Genomic DNA, 25,452 nt, shown 5'->3' with positions numbered 1-25,452 from the left:
AATCCCTGCTGCCTGAAGTATTTGATGTAATTGATCAATAGATCTCGTAAATTTCTTTTAATCTGCCAACTTTTTCTCTTCTTTTCTTACCTCCTGCCCCTTTTCTTTCTCTCATCTTTCTCTGTTATGTTGTTGCTGTTGAAAAACCTGGTGTTTTTATTCTGAAAAGTTTCTGACAGCCTGAGTTTTTCTGAATTCAACCCCATTGTGCATGGGGCATGTTCCTCTCTCACTTGTATTTCCTGTAATTTTGTAGTGAGATCTAGATGACGGATCAGATTCCAGTTCAATTTTCTAGCCAGAACACTTGGTAGGCAGTGTGTTGTGCTTCCATCAGGAGATATGTAAGTCTAGTTATTTCTTTTTCTATTTTGTCAGTACTTATGATCACTGCCTAGACCCTTTAATTCATTGGGGGTTGCAGTTCTATCATTTCTTTTTTATACGTTATTTGAAATGCTCTGCAAGGAAAAACTTCCCCTTATCTGGTTGACCTAAGGTTCACTTCTAAGTAAGACAGGAAAAATGCTTAAGTCTTTCCCTTTATTAATCAGTTCTCAAAATATATTGGTTTTCTAACATCCTCCAAAAGCTACCGATGAATGGTTTTTTCTTAGTATCATAATAAACTTATGCATTTGAATAAATTTGATGAGTTTCAAACCATATCGGTTATTACCCTTACTAATGCTCAACTGGCTCCTCTTCGGCCAGTCAGAGCCTTTTCTAGTAGGTTCCTGGGCCCCTTGGACATGACCTCGTCGTCTTCAATAACTTCATTGATAGCTCCTTTGTTTTTTGGTATGACAAAATGTTCCTGCCCCACCACTTCAGGTTACAAAACGCCATTAGCATTGCCTTCGAGAAGACTTTTACATCTATCCCTTTCTTTTTCCTCTGCCAGGAATCAAGTTCAATTCATAATGGCTCCTTCCATTAATTGGCTCCATCATGAGACTGTTAACATTTTCTTTTTAATTTATACCCTCTAATCTTTCTTCACCCACACTTCAATGACTACCAAAAAAAACAAAAACAAACAAAAAAAACCCAACCCCTCTTATAGGCGTAGTTTTACCTTATTTAAGAATCTTTACTAACTCATGCCTTCTTAAATATAAAATAATCTCAAATCCACTGGCCAGATTTTTTAGGTTTATCATGCTCTGGCCCTAGCTAGCCCCCTTTTACTTTGAATTTCCTGAAGCACATTCCATGGTCCAGCCAAACTATATGACCCCAATTCTTTAAAAATGCCCTGCGCTTCTGTACCTTCATAACTTTGCTTCAGGTGATTTATGATTTTCCACTTTTTGAAATATCAGTAATATTTTAGGACTCAGGTTAGAAACCACCTCCTTCTGGGAGCAATCATAAGCCATGAACCATCTTTCTTTGTCTCTTCCTTCTGGCATTTTCCCGCTCAGCACTTCATGTCTTAGTTATTTATGCATGTGTCTACATAGCATTGAGTAAATGAGTAAATAACTACAAACATAAAGTAACTCAGGTTAGAGCTGTTTTACCGATTTCCTTCAATATTCGATTATTTTTTCATTTAAAATAATGTTTAAAAAATACTGGACTGATAATATCTTCTGGCATCTTCTTCCCAATTTTCCAGTGATCTGTAAATGTACTGCAAGCCCTTGGAAGCCTATCTAAGCAGTGGTTCAGTTTATCTTGCACTTGACGTATTAATTTTGCACAAAGGGAACAAAATGAATTCCTATATGAACAGCAGAACAAACGGGGAGACATCACTCTGATCACTGCCACTTTTTATCATCTCGTTCTGTAAGGCAGAATAAGGAAAAAAAAAAAAAAGAAACCTTCAGAAAATACATATAATTCTACCAGGTCAAGTTAAAATGGATTCCATCATACTCAATCACCCTGTTTTCAGTATTTATGGCCCATAGTCAAGAATAGAGTGATATATTGTGAGAGATCATTTAAAATATATAGAATAAAATAAGTATAAAGAGAGACTGAATTCTTTTTTCTTGATGTCATTTTATACTCAACCTGTGGGTCCTCCATGGGCATGCACTGTGTAGCATTTTCAAGGCCATTAAAAAAAATTTTTTTAATGAATTAAAATGCAGAAATCTCAGCTCATAGTTTTTAAAGTGATTTGCTTTTCAACAACTCCAATCTGCAATTCCACACCTCCAAAATCACGCAAATTGAGAAATAGAATCTTTGTGGCTGGAATGGATAGAATATAATCACTAATATTCCTGTTAAAACAGTAAGTTTCTCTCTGTACATTCCTTTCACAGTTTTGCCCTGTGAAGGTCACAGCAAGCAATCAGTGTATTTAGTGGCAGGAACATTCATCTTTTTTGGTGCAGTGAATATTATCCTACAGTTTCTAATATGAAGAGTATAATTTTAAGCTTCAAACCACACATTTCTGAAGGAGAACACACATTAATGACAAAGGGGATTCTGGGAAATGCCTATAGGATGGGGTATTGTCTACTGTCAAGGAATATGAAGAACAAGAAGAGTTTACTATCTTATGGATTTTATATGTTGCTTTCTTAACACGAATGTAGGCAAGAAATACCACCAAGTTAAGAACAGATTAGCTTACAAAAGATGGCATGTATCTTTTGGTTGGCTGGGATTGTGTAGTCATTATTAAAATCATGTTCTGGGGCGTCTGGGTGGCTCAGGGGGTTAAAGCCTCTGCCTTTGGCTCAGGTCATGATCTCAGGATCCTGGGATCAAGCCCTGCGTTGGGCTCTCTGCTCAGCAGGGAGCCTGCTTCCTCCTCTCTCTCTGCCTGCCTCTCTGCCTACTTGTGATCTCTGTCTGTCAAATAAATATATAAAATCTTTAAAAATAACAATAAGATAAAATAAAATGGTGTTCTGTTTTCCTTATCTTCTTCCTATAAAAACTCCTACCCTTGAGCTTGAAAACATTTCCCCTTTGTGCATGACAAATTCTTCATTAAAAAGTCAAATAATAGTAGAATTAAAATGGAGATGGAGGGCTAATTTCTTGATTTTTTAAAAAGTTGACTGCTTCTTATATTTTATATATTTTTATTCCAAAGATTCGAAACTGTAAGTATTCATTCAGTACATTTTAAACCTTTTAGTCTAGGCTAAGCTATTTAGAATGAGCTCTATTCAAAATAAACATACATCTCAGCCTCTCTTGGGGCATACTTAATGGCACTAGATGTAAGTGTCAATTATTTTTAAAGAAAACTATGACAAATTTAATCGTCTTGATTTAGAATTTTTCAAAGTTTATGTCTGAAGGGATAAGAACAATGGTATCTTGCCATATATAGTAACAAAGAAATCAATGCTAAAGAATGGGAGTGCCTGAATGGCTCAGTGGTTAAGCTTCTGACTTTGGCTCAGGTTATGATCCCAGGGTCCTGGGATCGAGACCCACATTGAGCCCCACATTGGGCTCCTTGCTCGGTGGGAAGCCTGCTTTTCCCTCTCTCGCTCCCCCTGCTTGTGTTTCCTCTCTTGCTGTGTCTTTCTCAGTCAAATAAAAAAAATTTTTTTTAAGTTAATCAATGAAATTAGGAAGAAAGATAATCATATGGGAAAAAAAGCAAAATTATTATTTTGAGATAATTCATTCTCAAAAAACAACAAAAATAGCTTAAAATTATTTAGAATAACAAGTGATAAATACATAGAACAATTTTATTTTGGGGGGGGGAGCACCTGGGTGGCTCAGTGGGTTAAGTCTCTGCCTTCAGCTCAGGTCATGATCTCAGGGTCCTGGGATCAAGCCCCGCATCAAGCTCTCTGCTCAGTGGGGAGCCTTCTTCCTCCTCTCTCTCTGCCTGCCTCTCTGCCTACTTGTGATCTCTCTGTGTTAAATAAATTTTAAAAAATCCTTAAAAAAATAAATAAAAATAAATAAAAATCTTATGTTTTTGTACATGCCAAAAAAAGATAAAATGCTGTGGAATTCTTATCCAATACAATCAGGATAGTATTTGTCAAATTAATTTAAAAAATAGTTGAAGTAGAGAGTCATAACACATAAAGCAATAAATATCTAATTTTACTGAACATTTATGATTATTTGTTTGCTGATTTTTTGGTGTAGGGTTACAACCTTGCCTTTTAGGTATAGGTACATGGACTGAAGTTCCACATCCTCATTAACACCCATAATATGTGGTCTATGATTGCCAGTTTTTATTTCTTTCAAAAGAAGTAAAAAGATTAAAGAACTTATGAAGCAATCTGACCAAAAAAACCTTTAGATTTTTATGACTTTTCTGGTAACCAAAATGTTACTGTAGCTTTGCCCAGCGACAATTTAATGACATTTAAAAAATGTCATTGAATTGTCCCAAGGCAATCAACTTGGTTAATATAAACAAAGACTATCCCTTGTTTTCACAATCATATCCATTGTTATATAATACTTAACTGAATTATAAAATTACAGTAACTACAGAAACTAACTTAAATAGGTTTGGAAATGCAATTACTTTTAATGAGCATACAGCTCATCTGATGGGCGCACAGAAATATCCAGGTATATTAGAGAGTAACCCATTGGTCCTGAGCACGTATGCTTTGCAGAGGGAATGGAGAGTTTTGGTTAATGCAGGGAGTTAGGAAAGGGTACTCACCTGATACATATTATAGTTTACTTGGGAATAAATTTAACAATAAATATTTAGGGTATATATGCTTAAAACTGCAAAAACAAATTGTAACACATCAAAAATATTTGAACTAATGCCAAGATATTCTTAGTAATTAGAATTCTTATTCAGTATCATAAAGGTGTCAGCTTTCCCTGTATTAATTTATAGATGTGATGGAATTTCAATCAAAATCCAAATGATCTTTTGTTTTCAAACTGACAGAATCATTAAAAAATATTTTCCCAAAGAATAAAAAATTCAAGAAGAGTCAGGGATATTCTGAAGGAGTGTAATAAAAAGCTTTTTTATTAATATATCCTAAAACCTATCATAAAGCTGGTAATGAAATCATAGTGGTTATGGTGCAGAAAGGAAAAGTAAGATTAATGGCTTTCTACATAGAACTAAAAAAAAACCCCCCAAAACAAAAAAAAACCCAAGCACATATTAATAAGAATTTAGTGTATTTGATAAGGAGGCACTCAACTGGAGAGCAAATAGATTATTAAATCTACGATATTGAGACAACTAACCAGTTGCTTGAAAAGAAAAGTAAGTTGGTTTCAAATACTTCAAATGGTGTCATTACACCATAAAAAATTTCACTAGTCAAAAATGTAAAGACAAAAAATGAAGCCATAAAGTAGAAGAAAATACATATGAACTCTTTCATAATCTATGAGTGAAAAAGGTATTTCACCACATGAAACTCAGAAACCATAAAAAAAGTGGTTAGATTTCACTACATTAAAAAGTTCTGTTCAGCTAAGCAGAAATAAGTCAACAATGTAACAAACATAAAAAAGATCCAACAACAGAGGACAAAACATAAATTTCACACATAGGACAAAGTGTTAATACCACTAAAATAGAATGAGCTCTTAAAAACAAAGCAAAAGGGGCGCCTGGGTGGCTCAGTGGGTTAAAGCCTCTGCCTTCGGCTCAGGTCATGATCCCAGAGTCCTAGGATTGATGGCCACACCGGGATCTCTGCTCTACGGGGAGTCCGCTTCCTCCTCTCTCTCTCTCTGCCTGTCTCTCTGCCTACTTGTGATCTCTGCCTGTCAAATAAATAAATAAAAACCCTCAGAAAAATGGATGGAATGTAGGAGGGGATTTATAAAAAAGAAATATAAACAGGCAATAAAACATGTCAAAAGGAAATACAAATACAGATTTTTAAAAAAGATTTTATTTATTTATTTGACAGAGATCACAAATAGGCCGAGAGGCAGGCAGAGAGAGAGAGAGACGCAAACGAGCTCCCTGCTGAGCAGAGAGCCCGACTGGGGGCTCGATCCCAGGAGTCTGGGATCATGACCTGAGCCAAAGGCAGAGGCTTTAAACCACTGAGCACCCAGGCGCCCCACAAATATAGATTTTTTAAAAATACCCATCAGGTTATTTATTTGAGAGTGAGCAGCACAAGCGCGCGCGCGGGGGTTGGGGGCGGTGGGCAAAGAGGGAGGAAGAAGGAGAGAGAACCTCAAGGAGACTCCTCACTGACTACAGAGCCTGACATGGGCGCAATCCGAGACCCTGAGACCATGACCTGAACCTAAATCCAGAGTCCAACTTGACTGACTGAGCCACCCAAGCTCTTCAAAGATGTCCAGTTTTAACATGAGGAAGGAGACATGCAAAAACAAACAAACAAACAAAAAAACCCCACAAACCAAACAAAAAGAAAAACAAAAAAAAACAGATGTGCTTATTCTCCACTTCCCCACTAGTGGGAAAGTAAGTATTTACAGATGCTTTGGAAACTGGTAACAAAATTTTAAATGAACATACTTTTTATATTAAGGATATACACACTGAAAGAATGTGGAAATTTGGAAAAATTGTAGAAATGTATGTACACAAAAATGTTCACTGTAGAATGCAAAGAGTAAGAAACAGATCAATATACAACTGGTTGAATAAATTATGGTATATCCATATATTAGATTGCTACAAGCTATTTAGAAGGAGACATTTTTATATTTACTGACATGAAGAAATTTCCTTGATATACTACTGTGCAAAAAAGCACACTGCAAAACAATAGGTACAGAATTATTACTTTTATGCAAAGTATATTATCTAGGTAGATAATACAAATATATTTTACGTGTAAACTGAATGTCTTTGGGATTAGTGGATTACTTTAAATTTTATTTATTTCCATACTACTTGATTTTTCTGAATGTTTTATTTTTATTTACAGAAAAATATGTAAAATATTCAATTTAAGCCAGAGTGAGGAAGAATTATTTCATTGAATTCACTGAAAAAATTCAATGAATTTATTTTTTTTAGTTATAATAAAAGCTAACTTTATACACTAAGATATGATTTATACTAATCAACAAGCTTTTGGGCTAAATTACACAAAGAGAAGGAAACAATTCTTATTTTGCTTCTTATATGGTAAACAGAATTATAGTTCTACCTTTCTCTGAATTTAAATATGTTAAATAAATTCAAAAGTTAAGGCTTGATAATTCAAATCCTAGAATTCCTGTTTTAAAAAGAAATACAGCATAAAGGAGAGGAGTTTGGGCTAAACGTAAGGAAAATTCCAATTCAAAAGGACCTGCACAAGGAAGGCATTTACTACATTTTTAGAAATCAATATAAAAGGTAGACTCCAGGTATGGCAGAATGTTGTGGCCCAATACTGTCATCACAAACTCATGTCATTTCCATATCTCAACTATTTCATTGTCTTCAGCCCGGCTTCAAAACTGGGTCTCCTCACGGTTCTAAGATGGCTGCCAGTAGTTATGACAGCACGTTTCTTGGTGTGTCCATCAGGAGAGGAGGAGTAAAACTTTTCTCCCAAACATTCCCTTCAGTCTGATGGGGTCCATTTAGGTCACATGGTCACCTATAAACCAGTGGTCTCTCCAGTAGAGTGTCATTTCTGGTGGGTTTGCTCTAACCTGCATCTATTTCTGAAGCTGGGGATGAGGGGGAAATGATCTAAAAAAAAAAAAGTAATTCTCTTTAGAAATGGGGAATGCATAACAGGTAGATAACCAAGTGTCCACTACGTAGGGTATGTAGATTTTTACAATATTTATAAGGTATAACTGAAAGTTTCATTTGAATCATCTCAATTGGCTGGTTATATTGATGAAATTCAATGGGTAATTCTGCAGACTGTCTACATTACTTTACTAATATGTGTTGCCTTATATGTGTTTGGGGTCACGGAACAAGTGAAAATTTTCATCGAACTTAGCATAAATGTCTCATATTGCTGTTGTCCCTAAAGAACCCAAAAACATTTCAAGGAGGCAGGTAAATTTGGTGTAAATAAAAATTTTTTAAAAAATACATGGCATTCTCTCAACATCTTTGTTGCTATTTTAGCTGCAGACAATCTTTGGATTTTTTTAATCCTAGGAGTGAATTTTTATTCTGAAAATGTAGCTCCATGAGAAAAATAATATTTAGTAATAGACTGTACTGGAAACAGAAGAATACGCCAAAGGATAGTGATTAGAGAAAGCCTGTTGGATGAGTACCCAACAGAAATGCAGAGATCTAACTAATGAGTAGACAAGGTAACGTTATAGATCATAAATCTCCCTAAGTTTTGGTGTACACAATATGTATAATGTTGAATTTCCAACAATGTCATTCATTGCTAGCTCATAAGGAAGTAAAGATACTCTTAATTTGGCATAATATTTAATTCATGCTGCGGCAAACCTCTATTTCTTTAGTGAAAAGTGGTGAGAGTGGATGACTAACTTCTATACTTCTCTCGAAGAGCTCAACACAGCCCTCTGACTCAAATCCTAATTGAATATTGACTAAAAGATAGCTTTGAGCTCTCAGCACACAGAAATTAAAGGAAAAATCTGAAAAGCTGATTGGACCAAATAGGAGATCCACAATTGTTTAGAACTGCTGCTCCAGGGAGATAAGGTGTGTGGGCAACGTGCTTCTGATTAATTAAAACAACCACAAATCTTAACCTACGTGTGTTCACTTTGAAGGTCTATATATATGCTGAATCATAATACACAGCAGTATATAGGCTGCCTGTGAAAAGTAGATAGCAGCAAGAAATCCTTTTCTTTCCTCCCTTGCCGGGCAGACAGGAAGGGTAGCAAATGATGGGGAGTTGTTGTCAAAGCTCATAGGAAGTTGTTTCTAACTCGGTCATGGAAAAATGCTAGAGCGAGTCATGTCCTTTGCAAATAAGACATTCTGCTTGTGTTGGCATTATTCTTTGGAGATTTTGAAGCCTCAAAATGCCTTATAGGAAAACACATCACTTCGAGACAAGGTCAAGGCCAGTCGCTCCCCATCTGGCAATCAGCCAGATGTCTGCATTATCTTTGATAGGTCCTATGCCTCAGTTCAGTGCTTTTTCAACTGGAGCTACCAGGAGTACAGATCATTTTCAGAGGCTCCTGACTGCCTGCAAAATAAAGGACAATGGACAAAGTCTAATAGTGTTCGATATTTACCACTACCCAGTTCCAAGCCACCTTGCTGCACTTACGCCTTGTGAGTGCCCTTTGTTCTGGCTTTGTATGGCTTCTGTGACTTTGCTCATGCTGTCCCTAGAATACCTACTCTCCTGCCACCCCACGTTCAGATTCTACCTGTTCCTCAGCTACAGTGCAGCCCTCCTCCAGGACACCGGCTGTGACCCTCTGGCAACTGAAGGGGTGTTTTGAAACCTTGAGATGGTGTTATGTCTTGGTGACCTAAGAATACCTGAATCTTGTCTTGAACCAATGTCACCTATCCTCTCAAGAGAACTATACACACAGATAACAATGTCAAATAAAAAAACAAATTCCCTCTTTATTATCAGAACTTTGGAAGATGAGACTGCAGCATCTAACCTTTCTCTACTTCCTATGTCCATATGCAAATCACATCATCCCTGTGAACAGATAAAGGAAAAGATGATGGCACCCAAGAATGTGCAAGAAGAGAGACCACTGGAAACTGTATGCTTCCCTTTCAATGGGAGAGACTCTGACCGCTAATAAATTGTAGTCCAATATTTTCTCAAACATTACTACTAAGATCAGAATCTTCCCATTTGAGGAATGAGAAAGAACAGAGTATGAATGTTCCTTATCCCCTGTTTGCCTTCACAAACCTAGGTCAGGTTTTAGGATGGAATTATATGGTGGGAAGGACAAATCCAAGATTCTCTTCTAGTCTATTTAGGCATTCTTTGAAATTTTCTCTCCAGGAAAGCCACAAGCCCAAGCCCCCTCCTCTGTCCTTCAATGGGCTTGATCTGAACCTGGGCTTATTGTGGGGCTCATGCCCCCTTGGGGCCAGATTAAGCTCCATTTGAATCCTCAGGGTCAGCTGGAACCTTTAATGGAATCACACGTACATTTTCTGAAATTATACCAGGTTTAGTATGATCTCTGTCCCAGAGTCCTTATGTTCTTCATAACGTTACGCAAAAGTGCTTTTGCACCCTCATAGGAAAGTATTAGAATATTGGTCACTAAAATTAAATATAATTTAAAGGGCAGGCAATTTTGTTTCACATATTTAAGATATTTGAGAAATGAACACATACCCCACACATTTATGACAAATACATAAAAATTACTCTGATAAAATGAAGACAGTAATCAACAATTATTCTAAAGCAGTGCTTTTGAACTAGTGATTTAAGACACTTCTACATATAGGCATTAATTTTCTGAGATTTTCTACAAACTTCCCCACAATACTATAAAGATGACCTGTGCCGGATAAAAATGTTCAAGCCCAAATAGTGACTTTTTCTCACAGTGTGAAGACATTTACACTCCTCCTTTCTCCCTTCTCCATGCTTTCTACATGCTTTGCTTAGATTAGTCCTCTTAAAATACTACAGTGGTCATGTTTCAGCTCTGCTGGGAATTCTTCAGTGGTTCTTCACTACCTATAAAATAACCCCTGTGCATGGCCAAGGAAGCCATCAATAAAATAAAAAGGCAACCTACTGAAGGAGAGAAGATATTTGCAAATGATGTACCTGATAAAAGGTTAACATCTAAAATATATAAAGAATTTAAGCAACTCAAAACCAAAAAAACAAATAATCTGATTACAAAATGGGCAGAGGATCTGAATAGACATTTTTCCAAAGAAGACACATTGATGGCCAACAGACACACAGAAAGATACTCAGCATCACTAATCATGAGGGACATGCAAATCAAAACCACAAATGATGTTATCACCTCACATCTGTCAGAATGCCTAGTATCAAAAAGACAAGAAGTAACAAGTGTTGGCAAAGATATAGGAGAGACGGAACACTCTTGCGCTGTGCGTAGGAATGTAAATAGATGCAGTCCTGTGGAAAACAGAATGGAGGTTCCCCCCAAAACTAAAAATAGAACTCTTATATAATCGAGTAATTCCACTACTGAGTATTTATCCAAAGAATCTGAAAACACTAATTTGAAAAGATCTATGCATCCCATGTTCACTGCAGCATTATTTACAATAGTCAAGATATGAAAGCAACCTGAGTGTCCATCCATAAATGGATAAAAACGATATATAATATAGTAATATCCCATTGCATATATGTATGCAATGGAATATTACTCAGCCATAAAAGAGAATGAGATTTTGCCATTTGCAAGGCCATGGATAGACCTTCAAGGTATTATGCTAAGTGAAATCAGTCAAGGCAGAGGGAGAAAAATACCTTATGATTTCACTTAAATGTGGAACCTAAAAAATAAAACAAACAGAAACATAGTCATAAATACAGAGAAGAAACTGGTGGTTGCCAGAACGGATGGGTTAGGGATGGGTAAAGTAGATAAAGGGGATTAAAAGGTACAAATTTTCAGTTATAAAATACAAAGATGAAAAGTACAGCAAAGGGGAATGAATGAATGAATGATAAAACCCCCATTTTCCCAGGGCCTGTACTCTAGTGTTGAAGGACATCCACAATCATAACCAAATCTTTATTCTTACTTCTTTTATCTCCAATATGGGAAATTTATTCAATCATATTTGGTCAGAGGTCCTCAGAGTTGCTTTGCATTACCTCATCTCTAAATACTTGGAAGTATCTTTCCTTCACTCCAAAATATATCAGATCACTATCCTTTGATCTTCTTAGACACCTGGAGGCTTAAATCAAATGTCTCTTCCTCCGTTAAGCAGGGACAAAGGCTATTTTATCTGTGAAGTGACCAGAGTCTTGAAACTTCCCAGGAACCTAAAGAAATGTCTGAGACCTTACATAAAATGTATTGTCTCCAATATGTAAAACTAAAAATGAAAAATCAAAATGATAATATGTCCAGGCCAATGACTTCTAAACATATGCCAACTTCATTAATTCTGAAATATAATACTCCTATCACTACATTTGAAAACAATTGGTGCAGTTGGTTTTTCAGTTTGCAAGGATTCCTGTAAATGCACCATGATTCCTAAGAAATCACAGTCATTTATATTAACCAAGTTACAGAGACAAATAGTTTTAAAAGCAAGATTTTAAAAATCCTTTCCTTTTTAACAATACTAAAATAAGTGGATGTGAGGTATATTTTAATAAGTTTGCTCTGAGACGGAGTGGGCCTTCCAAAGTCTGCAGTGGCCTCAGCCATACTAAGTATGAACCCAGGACTGATAGCACAGTGGTGAGAGCCCTAGGTACATTCAGGAAGCCAAGGGTGGTATCCTGTACTTCTGTCCAGCCAATGGACCTCCCCATGGCTCCCTTTACCTGCCACAATACAGAGACTTAGAATATATGCCCCACTGCTCAAAAAGGTTTTAAAGAAGAAATGAGATCTTCTCAATGAACACGCTACAAATGGTAAGGAGTATTTATTACTCTTCTCTAAATAATCATGAATTCAATAATCATGAGTTCTGCATCAACAATCTATTGAGTACCTACAAGTGTATGCCAGACATTTGTAGACACCAGAGGATACTAAACGAAATCATCTTTGTAGTGTCAGGACAGAACAACAGATACACACTGAAGTAAAATGTGCTCAATGCTCCAATTCAGTTAGCACAACATATGGCTGAGAGGGCAGGCTAGAGTCAGAGCTCTTGGGCCCCAACTCCTCTCGACCACTTACTAAAGGTGTGACCCAAGACAAGTATCTTAACTGCTTTGCCTCTTGGTCTTCTTACTGAAGGATCAAGATGATTAATACTTATCTTACAGAGCTACCGTTACTTACAGTTACTGTAAGTTACTAAAGATGAAAGGAGATAAGGCTTAGAAATCAATACAGGAGTGACAACAGACAACAAACACCCCACAAATAGTCATTACTTATTCCTGTTCTTTATAATGATGGGTTATATGACAGGTTATCCTCATCCACTTAGGAGAGTGATAGCAGGCAAGGTAGGGGGAGGGCTTTTCAAGCAGGAGGAACAGCATGTGTAAAGACACTGAGGCACAAGTGAGCATGCCACAGCTCAGGAATGCTTAGTAGTTTAACATGTTAAAGCCAACGGTGGAAGCAGAACTATAGGAACAGAGCCTGGCTAGCGAGAGAGGATCCATTTAGTCCATGCAAATGAGCTTAGAGTGTATCCTGTGCAAGAAACAGAAAGCTACTGAAGACTTCTGAGCCGACAAAGGTCCTGATTGAGTCTGTGCTGCAGAACGATCACCCTGGTATCTGAATGGACTGTGGGCAAGAAAGGAGGCAGAGAGAACAGTTAGAAGGTTATTGCAAAAGTCCACACCAGCAATCACCAGGACCCAAAGCGGGGCATCAGTAATGAAGATGAACAGGAGGAGAAAGAGGTGAAAACTTGCTGAAGAGGGTTATCCACAGGACGTGTGCGGCCTTTGGTGGCGAGGATGAGCAACAGTGAAGATCTGAAGTTGAGTTATACACCCCTGTGTCGAACAGCTTGGTTATATAGTAGCACCACTAGGATAGTCACTGAATTAGAAAATAAAGGGGAAAGAGACTAGGTGAGAAACTCTATTGTTGGGTGGTCTGAAGACATCCTATGGGAAATATCATGACAGTCCATGTTCTTCCAAATTTGGTCTGTAGACCTGTGCCATGAACTGCTGATTATTGGTCCTTAACCAAGATAGAATGTTAGTACCAGAAATTACATCAGCTTCATTACTAAGCTGTTCAATTCAGCAATTTTATTTATTTATTTATTTTTTTTTTTTGTAGCAAGACTTTCTTGAAGAAAGCAAGGAGTTAACTTAGATTCTCGTACAAGTTCCTTATTTTAGGGTAGACTCCTGATGAAGCATTCACTGGCTTGTACCAGTCTAAGATCACACCTTCAGCAGCCTTGATATATAGGTTTGGAAGGCTGGTGAGAGAACCATGCTAGAGCCAAAGATCTAAGAATGGGAAGTATAGGGATGTTAGTAGCTAAGGCCATCATTAATGGTGAAGTGGCCCAGAGAGATGACACAGAGAAGAGGGCTATAGCAGTTTGCTAGGGCTGCCATAAAAATTAGCACCAACTAGGTGGCTTAAACAGAAATTTAGTCTCACAGCTCTGGAGGCTGGAAATTCAAAATCAAAGTGTTTGCAGGGTCGGCTCCTTCTGAGGCTATAAGAATATATTGCACACCTCTCCCCTAGCTTCTGGTGATTTTCTGGTAATCTTGCTGTTCCTTGCTTGCAGAAGCATTAATCTCTGCCTTCCTCTTCTCATAGCATTTTCCCTTTGTGTGTGTGTGTCCTTCTGTTGAAATTTTCCCTTTCAATAAGGACATCAGTCATAATGGATTAGGACCTTGAAGGACCTCATCCTAACTAGTGACATCCTCAAAGATCTTATTTCCAGATGAGGTCACATTCTGAGGTACTGAGGATTAGGACTTTAACATGAATTTTGGGAGGCTGGGGGTGGGGGACACATAACCCATAACACAACCCATAACAAGGGCCAAAGGGGAGACCTAAAACATACCAATATTTAAGACTGAGACATTCACCACATCCTGCCTTCCACTATAAGTTATGTTCTATATTGGTGCATCTCAACTTCTCAACCAGACTGGTAGGTTCTTAGAGATCAGGAAGTTTGCCTAAAATGTCTTTGCATATTTTGCCTCCAGGATTTAGTAAGTTTCTTGTATGTAGAAGTGGCTCAAAACAATGTTGTTTGGTGATGTATAACAAACAAAAATTGAATATGGAAGAGCCCTCAAGAAATGTTTTGAACACAGTATGTTATGACACGCTGCCTTATAGACAACAGTTGCTGTACTTGTCAGAAAAATCACCAAAGTCGATGTTCAAGATATATTTTAACTCATTTGCTTAAACAACTCTATGCCTACCATCCACACCAAAAGGCTGTTTTTCTGCATGGGCAACAGAAGGCACAATTATTTGCAAGAATTTTCAATGTTTTTCCATTGCTTTCTTAAGTGGCATAGTAGATTTCCCGTATCACTCTGCATGTTTGCCAAAATCCCATTGTCTTTTTCAAAGCACTACAGCTCCTGGAGGGTCTGTAGCTTAGCATGTGTTCCTGCAACATTGGGGATGTTTTTTAAAGTTAACCCCAAAGTATTTCATAACTTTCCTACTCATGAGAAACACCACATGAATAAAAGGAGAAAAAAAGAGAAAAGCATATTTATGTCTAAACATGTACAACTGATAGATTCTATTATATGACTTTGGTAACATCGAGGCTGATAATATATTTTTTAAATATTTTATTTATTTGACAGACAGAGATCACAAGTAGGCAGAGAGAGAGGGGGGAAGCAGTCTCCCTGCCAAGCAGAGAGCCTGATGTGGGGCTTGATCCCAGGACCCTGAGATCATGACCTGAGCTGAAGGCAGAGGCTTTAACCCACTGAGCCTCCCAGGCGCCCCAAGGCTGATAATATTTTAAGCTGCCTAACTTTCACTAACATGCTGTTGACTTCCCGTTCTTTTTTTCTCTTCTTCTTCTTCAGAAAGGACTAAATCAAATAAAACTTACTAAAGAACATACATTCAACATGGAGATTCAGCTCTTTCTGACTTAATAGTTGGCCACTTAAACATGTCCTACAGTGATTGAAGTTCAAATGGGATTCAGCCATTTCAAGAAATTTATAATTCTTTACTGTCTTTAAAAGAAGACACTTCTCTATAATACTTCAAGATGTCCAATGTTGGTACAAACAAGCTAATCTGGGAAGTAGTCAATGATATGTTTCTGCTACATCAATTAAAATAACACAATGTTACACATATCAACAATAACAACAACACTTAAACAGCACTTACTACATGCCAGGCATTGTTCTAAAAGCTTTAGTGTATTATCTCACTTAATTTTCATAAGAGCCCAAAGATGAAGCTACCCCTACTATCCCCATTTTATTGATGAGTAAACTGAGTCACACAGAGGTTAAATAAGTTGCCGCAAATCACAGGGGCAGTTTGGGGTACAGCCAGGGAATAAACCCAGGCATTCAAGCTTCTGAGTCTATGTTCTTAACCACAGTTCTTCACTGTCTGTCATTTGTCAAGTGTGATGACCAGACTTCGAACCATTTGCAAACTTCATCATCCCTTCTTTACGTGCTACTATCAGAGAATTCTATCACATGATTGGACTGACAAATAAAAAATAGCAACGTAATTCTGATCTTCAGCTCTCCAATTCTGCAGATACTATAAATCTGATCCTAACAAGGAAACGGTTGCCAGAGATAGGGAACATAGAGTTCCAAATTTCAGATCCTTTTCTTGGAGGTGCTACAGTGCCCAGGGTCAGATTATCAATATCTATGCAACAATGGCAAGGATAGATGGTGTTGGCAAGAACCAGACAGCTGGTGTCCTACTATCCAGCTGTATAGGGTATCCATCTTAGAACAAAAATAATTTTAGTTAAAAGTGATCAACATTTCATTATAATTAACTGATGGGTTGGTAGACTTATTTCTCTTGCTTTTTGCAAATTCCTAAAAAGAAACTTAAAAAAAAAAAAACCCCACACAAAAACACCTCAGGCTCAGCTTCGTCTTCCACTAACACACCTTCCAGTTATAAGAGGAGCCAGAAATACAAAATTTTGGGTGAAGTTCATGGTTTTCAATGTTGGCAACTAATTCAAAAAACTGAAAAATGCATTGTAGACAAAACAAAATATCCTTGTGGTCACTTTCAGCCCACAGGTCACAATTTACAAGCTCTCATGTAGTTTATAGTCTTGTAAACTTTTAAGATCTCACCTCCTCATCCAAAAATTCAGCTGGACAAAGTGAACTTTTTTTTTTTTTTAAAGGTTTTATTTATTTATTTGGCAGACAGAGATCACAAGTAGGCAGAGAGGCAGACAGAGAGAGAGAGGAGGAAGCAGGCTCCTTGCTGAGCAGAGAACCCGATGTGGGGCTCGATCCCAGGACCCTGGGATCATGACCTGAGCCGAAGGCAGAGGCTTTAACCCACTGAGCCACCCAGGCGCCCCGACAAAGTGAACTTTAACTTGATTTTTGTCTCAGATTCTTCGAAGACACTGCCTTATCCTATAATGTAAAAATATCACAAATAGAAGATGGAAGGAAAAGTTAAGTCTTGATAATGAGCAGCTACATTGCCCAGCAAGAACTATCAACTGCTAAACAGAGAGGGCACTTTGGGGATTATCTGAAGCTTCCCCCATCTCCCCTCTTCATATGAAAGATGAAGAAATTACCCAGACACAGAAGCTGACTTGCCTATAAGCAATGGTTTATTAGTGGCAGAGACTGAGTTCAAACAGTTTCTTTTGATATATGTACCTTTTCTTTTCATCTTTCTTCATTCTGTCAAGAAAGTCATTTGAACCCCTCGATCCAGCCAAGCCTGTAGTCATCCAGCACTGGATGCTTTTCTATTACAAACATCAATATGTCTTTCCTTTCCCCTTTGTTTTCCTTTTGATTTAGCCACTTGAGTTGGGTTTTTCTAACTGGGAACTAAAAGAACTGGACTAGAGACGCCTGGGTGGCTCAGTTGGTTAAGCCGCTGCCTTTGGCTCAGGTGTCCTGGGATCGAGTCCCACATCGGGCTCCTTGCTCAGCGGGGAGCCTGCTTCTCTCACTGCCTCTGCCTGCCTCTCTGCCTGCTTGTGTGTTTTCTCTCTCTCTCTCTCTCTCTGGCAAATAGATAAAATAAAAAGAACTGGACTAATGTGTCCCACAAACAATGGCTCCTTTCCACATTACTGCTACCTCAGGCTCTTCTCCAGAATGGTCTTCCTTTAGGCTGATACAAATCATACAAATTCTTAAAGACCTAATCCTAGTCTACTTCCTCCTTGGAGATTTTCCCTACCTGCGTATCCAATTCTGTGTGTACACATGCACACATTTGCTCTCTTTCCCCACATTTTCGTACTGGTAATTAGCATCTCACAATTAAACACTTTCTTATTTTCAACTTATTTGACATGTGTATATGTTATCCTCCAGACTAGAACATAAGCTCCCCATATCAGGAACCTCACAGGAATCTTCTGGTTCTGCCACCAAGCCTGAGAGATAGAGTGCTTGGTGCAAGGAGTAACTAGTCATCTATTTAAAACTTAGTTCTAAGTTAAGAGAACTCTCTTAATCATTCCAGATTAAGTTGTATAGATACCTGGCCCCAAATCACAAACACTGATTATATTTTAATGTAACAGCCAATGACTGTATATGAAATTTGTTTTGTAGGGGAAAGATCTATGAATCATTTGACTTTTACCACTATACATAGACAATTCTTCAGGAATGAAGGATTTAATTTCTTTTGCTCTTCAGTCCAGTTTTAGGGGAGTATGAAGCTATTCCAAGAATGTAAGGAGGTAAGAGCCCTCTTGTACTATTTTTTTTTTTTTTTTTTGGTATTCTGCATCTTCAGAATTTCTCTGCTGGTACTAGTGCAGAACAGTTCCTGCCCATTGTACCAAGGCGATTAGAAGGAAAATGCCAAAAAGCATATATAAAGATTTCAATTCTTTTTCTGATGAAGAGAGGAACAATTCTTTTTGAAGGAATCCTGGTTTAAAAACCGTTTCATTCCCTCAAAAGGTTAGAGCATTTATTTTTTAAAATCCAAATCATATGTTGCATTGACAAGATGGCTCTTAAGAATTTTGAATAACAGAGCTAACCTAAATGCCTCAAAACATACCTGAATGGATGAACCCCTATTATGGATTTAAAATATATACATGTGTACATATATAGTTAGCTAGGACTAGGTCTTAAATTTTAGGAAAGGTAGGGGCTTTTGAGCCATGACCAACTCACAAAGTCAAATAAGTAAATGAATAAAGACAGAATTTCTACAGCTAACAGTGACTCAACATTAGCCATAATTTCATGGCAAGCTACGGGATGAATCACATAGAAATGAGTAGCTTGAACTCACAACACATTCGGTATACTCATAAAGTCCTCTTGAATGAAATAGGAGTTCATATAAAATAAACATGATTTTAGGATTGCCCCTTTCTCTCATTACATACAGACACACACTGACATACAGGTACACAAACATATATGTGCACCCATATTCATTCATAATCCAGACATTATAATTCCTTACCAATTAAAAGATCGGTCGTGTCAATCTAAATATTACACAGAATTGTTTACAGCGCCTGCTTTTACATTGCCTCAGTAACATCACTAAGTAGCTAGTTCACTTGAGGTAGCCACTCATCACCGTTACTACACAATTTAGAAACATATGGCACAGCTTTCCCATGCCAACTTCTAGGTATTCACTTCACCGTTATGACAAAAGAGGACAAATGAAATGCACAGAATAGTTTTTCAGATTGTCATTTAAGGGCAGCTGAAACACACCCTGTGACAGTCAGAAGGCTAGACTTTTGTTTTGGTCATGAATTATCACTACTAGCATGTTCTACCCAGATTCATTGTAGTAGGAGAAACGTAGACCTATAAATGTTAAAATGTGTTTTCACATAGTCTGTTTAAAGTCCCTTCTTTTAGCTGGGGAGATTATTATAATGAGCCAGCACTCTTTTCCCCAGGGAAAATGGAATCAAAATAATTAACAAAATGATCCAGGAATGGTACTTTCTCCCTCTGCTCCTTTCCAATTGTTCTTCTTGATTAAAATGCCTTTTTTCTTTTCTTTCTTTCTTTTTTTTTTCTTTCTTTCTTTTTTTAATCTTCAGCTCAAACTACACAGGAAGCCTGACAAGTCTGGTGTTCTGATTTACCAACTAATAGCCCATCTTTACCCTTCATACTTCTTATGAGGTTAATACCTAAATGTTCATTTTGCCATATTGATTATTTGATAGGTACCCAAAGGAGAGGAACAGATCTCTCTCAACTCAAATAGAAGAAATCCTGGATTTAAAAAAAAAAAAAAAAAGTACATGTAATCAGGATGCTAGGACTCTCTTTTTTGCTCTAGAATATTTCTGACCAGTGTTGCATATTAAAAAGGCAGGATTTGAGATCAGAATAATCCATGCCTCAGTTTCCACTCATTCTCCTATATACATACTGCTTTAGACAAGTTATAAAACCTCTGAGTCTCTGTTTTCTCTTTTAAGAATGAAAATAGTAACTCCTACATTATTAGAGTTAGGAGAATTTAAAATAACATAGAACAAAAAAACAAATGTAAGTAAAAACTAAGGAAATTTCAATAAACTACCTATTTTTGTTAAATACATATCAATATTGGTTCTTTAACTGTAGCAGATGGGTCATACTATTGTAAGATATTAATGGAGGAAACTGGGGCTGGACTATATGGGAACGCTGTACTATTTTCTCAATTTGTCAGTAAATCTAAAAGTCTTCTAAAAAATAAAGACAGATTTGAAAAAATGATCTAAGTGGAATGCCTTGCACATGGTAGGTTCTTGAAAAATTGAAACCAGTGTTATGATATAGACTATTTGGTTTCATAAAGTGTCTTATACTCTATACAATATGATCTTTTCTTCTCTGGCTCTGTTGGGTTATAACAGACACACAAGATTGTGTAATTTTAAGGTGAACAGCGTGATGATTTGACAATACGATCTCTTCTCTTTCCCACTTCAACTTTTTCATAGGCAGTCTTCTCTGGCTCCCTCCACGTCACTCTATTCCCTCCTTCCACATCATTTTTCCTCTAGCTGTTTCTAATTCATCCATTTCTATTGTATTATAAATTCATGTATAGTTTACAAACAGTTTGTATTTCTCCAAGACTAACTTTGGTTTATCAATTTTACTTGTTGGCCTTAAATTTTACCACAATGCTTATGCAAACATCTCTGTTACTTTCAATGACTACTCACTAAAAAAACACAAGTTCCAAGCTTTCTACTTGGGAGAAAATAGTAAGACTCCCTTTTCCAGAAAGACACTAAAAACTTAAAGATACAGAAATGGAAAAGCTTGTTTTCTTTTGCAATAAGGAGATAGATACTCAGCTTCTCAGTATAGCCAACAGCCCTGAGGCAGCTTTGCTCGACTATGCCTTTAGCACTAGTTTGCTGCAATTACTAAAAATAGTTTGACCAAATGCCAGTGTTATCAATTTGTCCTGTAGTCTCTTTGATGTTAAGGTCATGTGTAAAAACAGAACCCACTTGCCCCTCAAAACCACAGCTTTGAATTGATTCAGGTAAAACATGGAACCAGACCAGAAAAACTTAGCCTCGTGATGATCTTTTCAGGAGGCTGAAGTTTCTGTTTTTAAAAGAAATGGGCCACTGTGAGAACGGATTTCTTCCCCCATTCTAGCGCTGAGTTTCAATCTCTATTTAAAGGACAGCGCTCTAGAACCATTCAAGGGATAAAGCAAAGTTTGTTTTTATATTTTCTCTTTAAATCACAACAGTTTTTATTGCCAAACATCTTTGGTTGGCGCTCTTATTAAGGGGATAGATTTTGAAGAGGACATTTCCCCTGCTATAAAGACACGATTAGCATAATAATTCCAAGCTGAAACTTGAAATGTCAGGCCCTGCACCTGAACCAGACACCCAACCTTAATAGAAAATCCAAAAACTTTTATTGCTCTGTGGATACTTTTGTCTACTACCATCCACAATAGAGGCTGAAAAAGCAAGGGGCCACTGATGACAGGTAGAGCGTGAAGTGTGTAACCCACCCGCTATTCTCCAACCAGGAAATGAGTCGTATGTTTAATAAAACTGATAACCAAGCTTGTGACAGCTGAAATAAATCATCAGCGATGGGTGGTGTGTGTACATATATAAGCAAGACAAACAAGAGAAATCTGTGCTAACTTAAGAGTGGATAAATACAGGAAACCCTCACACCCTAGGGCAGCAACATGGAATTCAGACTTAAGTGACAGCAACTAAGAAATTCACACTGTTAAGAAACAGTCCTTCTAGGGGCTTCACCGGCTCTTCTTTCAAAATGGAACTGACAAATTCACTTAAAAGAAACAACGGAGTGCTGACTTTCTTCACTAACTCACTCCAACCGGGGACCTGACCTCTTCTCCTCTGGTCCCACCACTGCCCCTTATCCTCAGTAACCTTCCCCCTCCTTTCTCTGGCTGGAAAACAGCTTATAGAAATAGGCACTTTTTGCACATCAAAAGCAGTCCGGGCCGCCTCAGCCTGGTCCCAGCCTCAGACACAAAAAGCTTTTGATGCTTGTAATTGCGAAGCTTTTTGCAGCTGCACTTTATCAAGCCAAAAGCGGCTGGGCTTGGAGGGCCTCGGAGAGCCAGAAGGTGGCGGCGAAGTCACCTTGGGAGGAGGAGAAGCGGGTCAAAGGGAGGAAGGTGGAGGAGCTGACCCCGGTAGAAGGACCAGAGGGCGTGCCCCGGTTCTGGGGTCACTGAGGAAGGGGTAGGGGGATTGGAGGGAACATTAGCCAGAGGGGGAAGTGATGCCCGAAGACCCTTAGACGACCCTAGTCGGGATCAGCTGACCCCGACGCGGGGAGGAGGGTGCCCTTCGCAGTATGACTGGAAGCTTCGCGTCCCGGACTTGCTTTCTGTCGCCTGCAGCTGCGGCTCTCTTGGCTGGGCGAGCCAAGCGCTGCTCGGAGGCGCTCTTCTCCCTCTACACCGGTGCCCCCACCTGCCGGGTGCCCCCGCCCGCCGAGCGCACGCCCAGGAAGGCGGGCCCAGAGCTGAGCGCAGCCGCCCGCCGCTGGAGAGTGCCGGGAGCCGGGCAAAACGAGCAAGGCCTCTCTGGGCGCCGCGGGCTGCAAGTCACTCCCCGAGCCTCCCGGGCCATAGAGCGGGACCTACACGCCTAGCTCCCCAGCGCTCCCGGGTGGGGACACACGACGCTGAGGTCCAGGCCCCTCGCCGGTCCCCGGCAGCTCCAGGCGCGCTCGGAGCTGGGCCGAGCCCGGCCGCGAAGGGGGGGCCTGGCAGCCCCTTCCCCAGGGCGCGGTCTCCTCCTCCGGCTCCTCCTCGCCAGCTGCGCCGCCAGCTCCCATTGTTCGCCCCGCCCGCCTGGCGACGTCCCGGCGCAGCTCCCGGGGCCTCCCCGGCGCACCTACCTTCTGCTGCCGGCGAGCCATGTCGGTGGGCTGCTTGGCGTTGAAGGGATAGGCGATGCACCGCATCACGAACACATAGAGCTGCAGCCTCTTCTTCCTCTCCTCCTCCTCCTTCTGCAGCCGCTCCAACTCCTCCTTCTCCTTCTCGCTCACCACGGACGGGCTGGGGCTGGAGGGCCGGCCGCCACCGGCGCGGCTGCTGGGCTGCAGCCCCCCAGCCCCAATGCCGCTGCTCGCGCCGCTGCCCCCGCCGCCGCCGGCGCCCACCCCGGCTCCGGCGCCGGCACCGCCGCCACCCCCGAGCCCGGCGCCGCTAACGCCGCCAGAGCCCTCGCTGGTGCGGCTGGGAGACAGGCGCGCGCCGGACGCGGCCGAGCCGAGAACCTCCTTGCCGCTCTCCTCCTCCACGATCTCATCCGATTCCTCTTCGCTGGACGAAGGGTCCAGCATGGTGGCGCCGGGGGGGAGGGGGGGTGGTCCTTGGAGCCCTGGGCTAGGGGCGCAAAAGATGGGGGGCGCTGGAGGCAGCTGGGGGTCGGCTCTCCGGGATGGGTGCTTCTCCCCAAATCAGGGAGCGGGTGCTGCTGCTCAGCCTCCGCTGCCGCGACTGCTTCCTCTGCCCGGAGATCCGGAGCTGGGCTCAGACCCAGGAGCGCGAGGGGAGGAGGGAAAAGGAGAGGTGCGTCCGTGGACCCGAGGTGGGCAAGGGGCAGAATCAATTGCGAGCCCCGAGCTCGCAGCCGGATACCATCTGCAGCCGCTGAAGGAGGCGCCTCCAGAAAAGATGCCGAGTGTTGCAAGCTATCGGTGCAGCCAAGAGCCTAAGAGGCATCTTGCCGATTGGGGAGGGAGCGGCGCTTACGTGTTTATTGGCTTAACTCTCCCGTGTCCGCTGCGTAAAGGGTGGCTGCAGAAGGCTGGAGCGGAGAGAGCGGGGAGCGGCTGCAAACTCTCCGATCTTCAGTACCGACCCTAACACTTTCCACACTCCTCACCCTTTGTGGATAATTTCTTTCTTGATTCCCAGTTCTCACTGCCTCGACCTCTCTCACCCTCCCTCGGACAAAAAGTTCTTGGTGGGGGAGGAAGAAATAGACAAACCAGTAATGACTTCTTGTTAGCGAAGAGTGGGCGGTCTGTTTGCAGACACTAAATCCAGAGGTCTGGCGGAGAGGAAGTCGGTGAGATCCCCTGCAAGAAAGGAAGAGTTTATCTCCTTTCCCCAAGCTTCTTCACATCTGGGGCTTGTGGGCAGTGGGGCTCGGCAGCCTGTCTGTCCCACCTGTGTAAACTTTGATTCCAGCAATTCCCACTCATTAAAATAAAGGTGACTCCAATTTTGAATTGATTGATGTATGGACCAGGTAGCTCAACTATTTAAGTAGAAGCCCCGCCCTTCCCTACCCTGCAAAAGCTATGATGAATATTTTTCAATTCCAAGAACTGGGAACACTTTATGCTGAGGTAAGCATACCAGAGAAATAGAAGGGTTTCTGGTTGGTCAGCCCTTTCTCTTTTCTGGCTGCTGGAGGATCTGGGTGGAGGAGTGGGGACCCAGAGATCAGACAAAGACACCCCAAGAACTCAGCGGCATCAACATCCGATATGTTGACTCTGTCTTACTGTCTTCAACCCTGCTTCTCGGTTATCTATTAATTCAAAGGAGCAGATGGTGCCTTCCTTCCCCCAGCTCCTTTCACTTAGGCCAATAAACCCGGCGGACAAGGGAGCTGGCCAGCGTGCTGAATCTAATCAGCGACCCGCAGATGGATTGAAAACAAACCAACACCCGCCACCCTTGGATCTTGGGCTTTCTAGAGACCATTCTCCACCTCCGCCCACCCCCATCTCCTATATTTATGCATTTTCTAATGTTCGAATTATTCCTAGATACTCGTGGGAGTTATTGTAAAAGTGTAGCGTGAATTTAAAGTTTACATCACATCTGTCTTTATGTATTTTCAAATTTACCATGAGTTTTACTGCAGGCTTTGATATTCAAGTGAAGATTTCTCACCGATTTGAGAACTAAAAAGGGACTAAAAACAACAGTTAGCTTCACATTAACTCCAACAATCCTGTTTGAGGTTTTGAATTAATAATACACGTATAGCTTATGTTTGATTTTACCACCACACCCACCTCAAGGACATAACTACCGTGGCCATCACATATTCTGTACCAATTTAAAACAAGTAATCCAGCAATGTGGAAATTATTACAGTTTTGCCGTCCTCATCTTTTAATTATTGTAAAGAACATCCTTATGTTCAAATCATGTGTTATTGGTTTCCCTGGAACAGAAAACATAGTGGGCCAATCAATCGATAACCTTTATTCAGCACCTTTTTAT

The 25,452-nt window shown here is 40.0% G+C and overlaps 1 protein-coding gene across 1 annotated transcript in view; it reads right to left on the bottom strand.

Moving 5' to 3' along the window:
- The window catches only part of CADPS (calcium dependent secretion activator), a gene marked incomplete at its 5' end in the record, with an annotated part of 471,496 nt that extends 447,947 nt beyond the window's left edge, over positions 1-23,549 (bottom strand). Inside the window, one exon of the mRNA XM_080812815.1 lies at positions 23,100-23,549. Within this exon, the coding sequence (XP_080668941.1) occupies positions 23,100-23,549 (450 nt within the window). The remainder of the gene's footprint in view (positions 1-23,099) is intronic.
- Positions 23,550-25,452: the final 1,903 nt, after the last annotated feature.

This window comes from Martes martes (assembly GCF_963455335.1).
Source record: "Martes martes genome assembly, chromosome: 1".
NCBI classification, from domain to species: domain Eukaryota; kingdom Metazoa; phylum Chordata; class Mammalia; order Carnivora; family Mustelidae; genus Martes; species Martes martes.
This window is presented reverse-complemented; position numbering and strand designations above follow the sequence as displayed.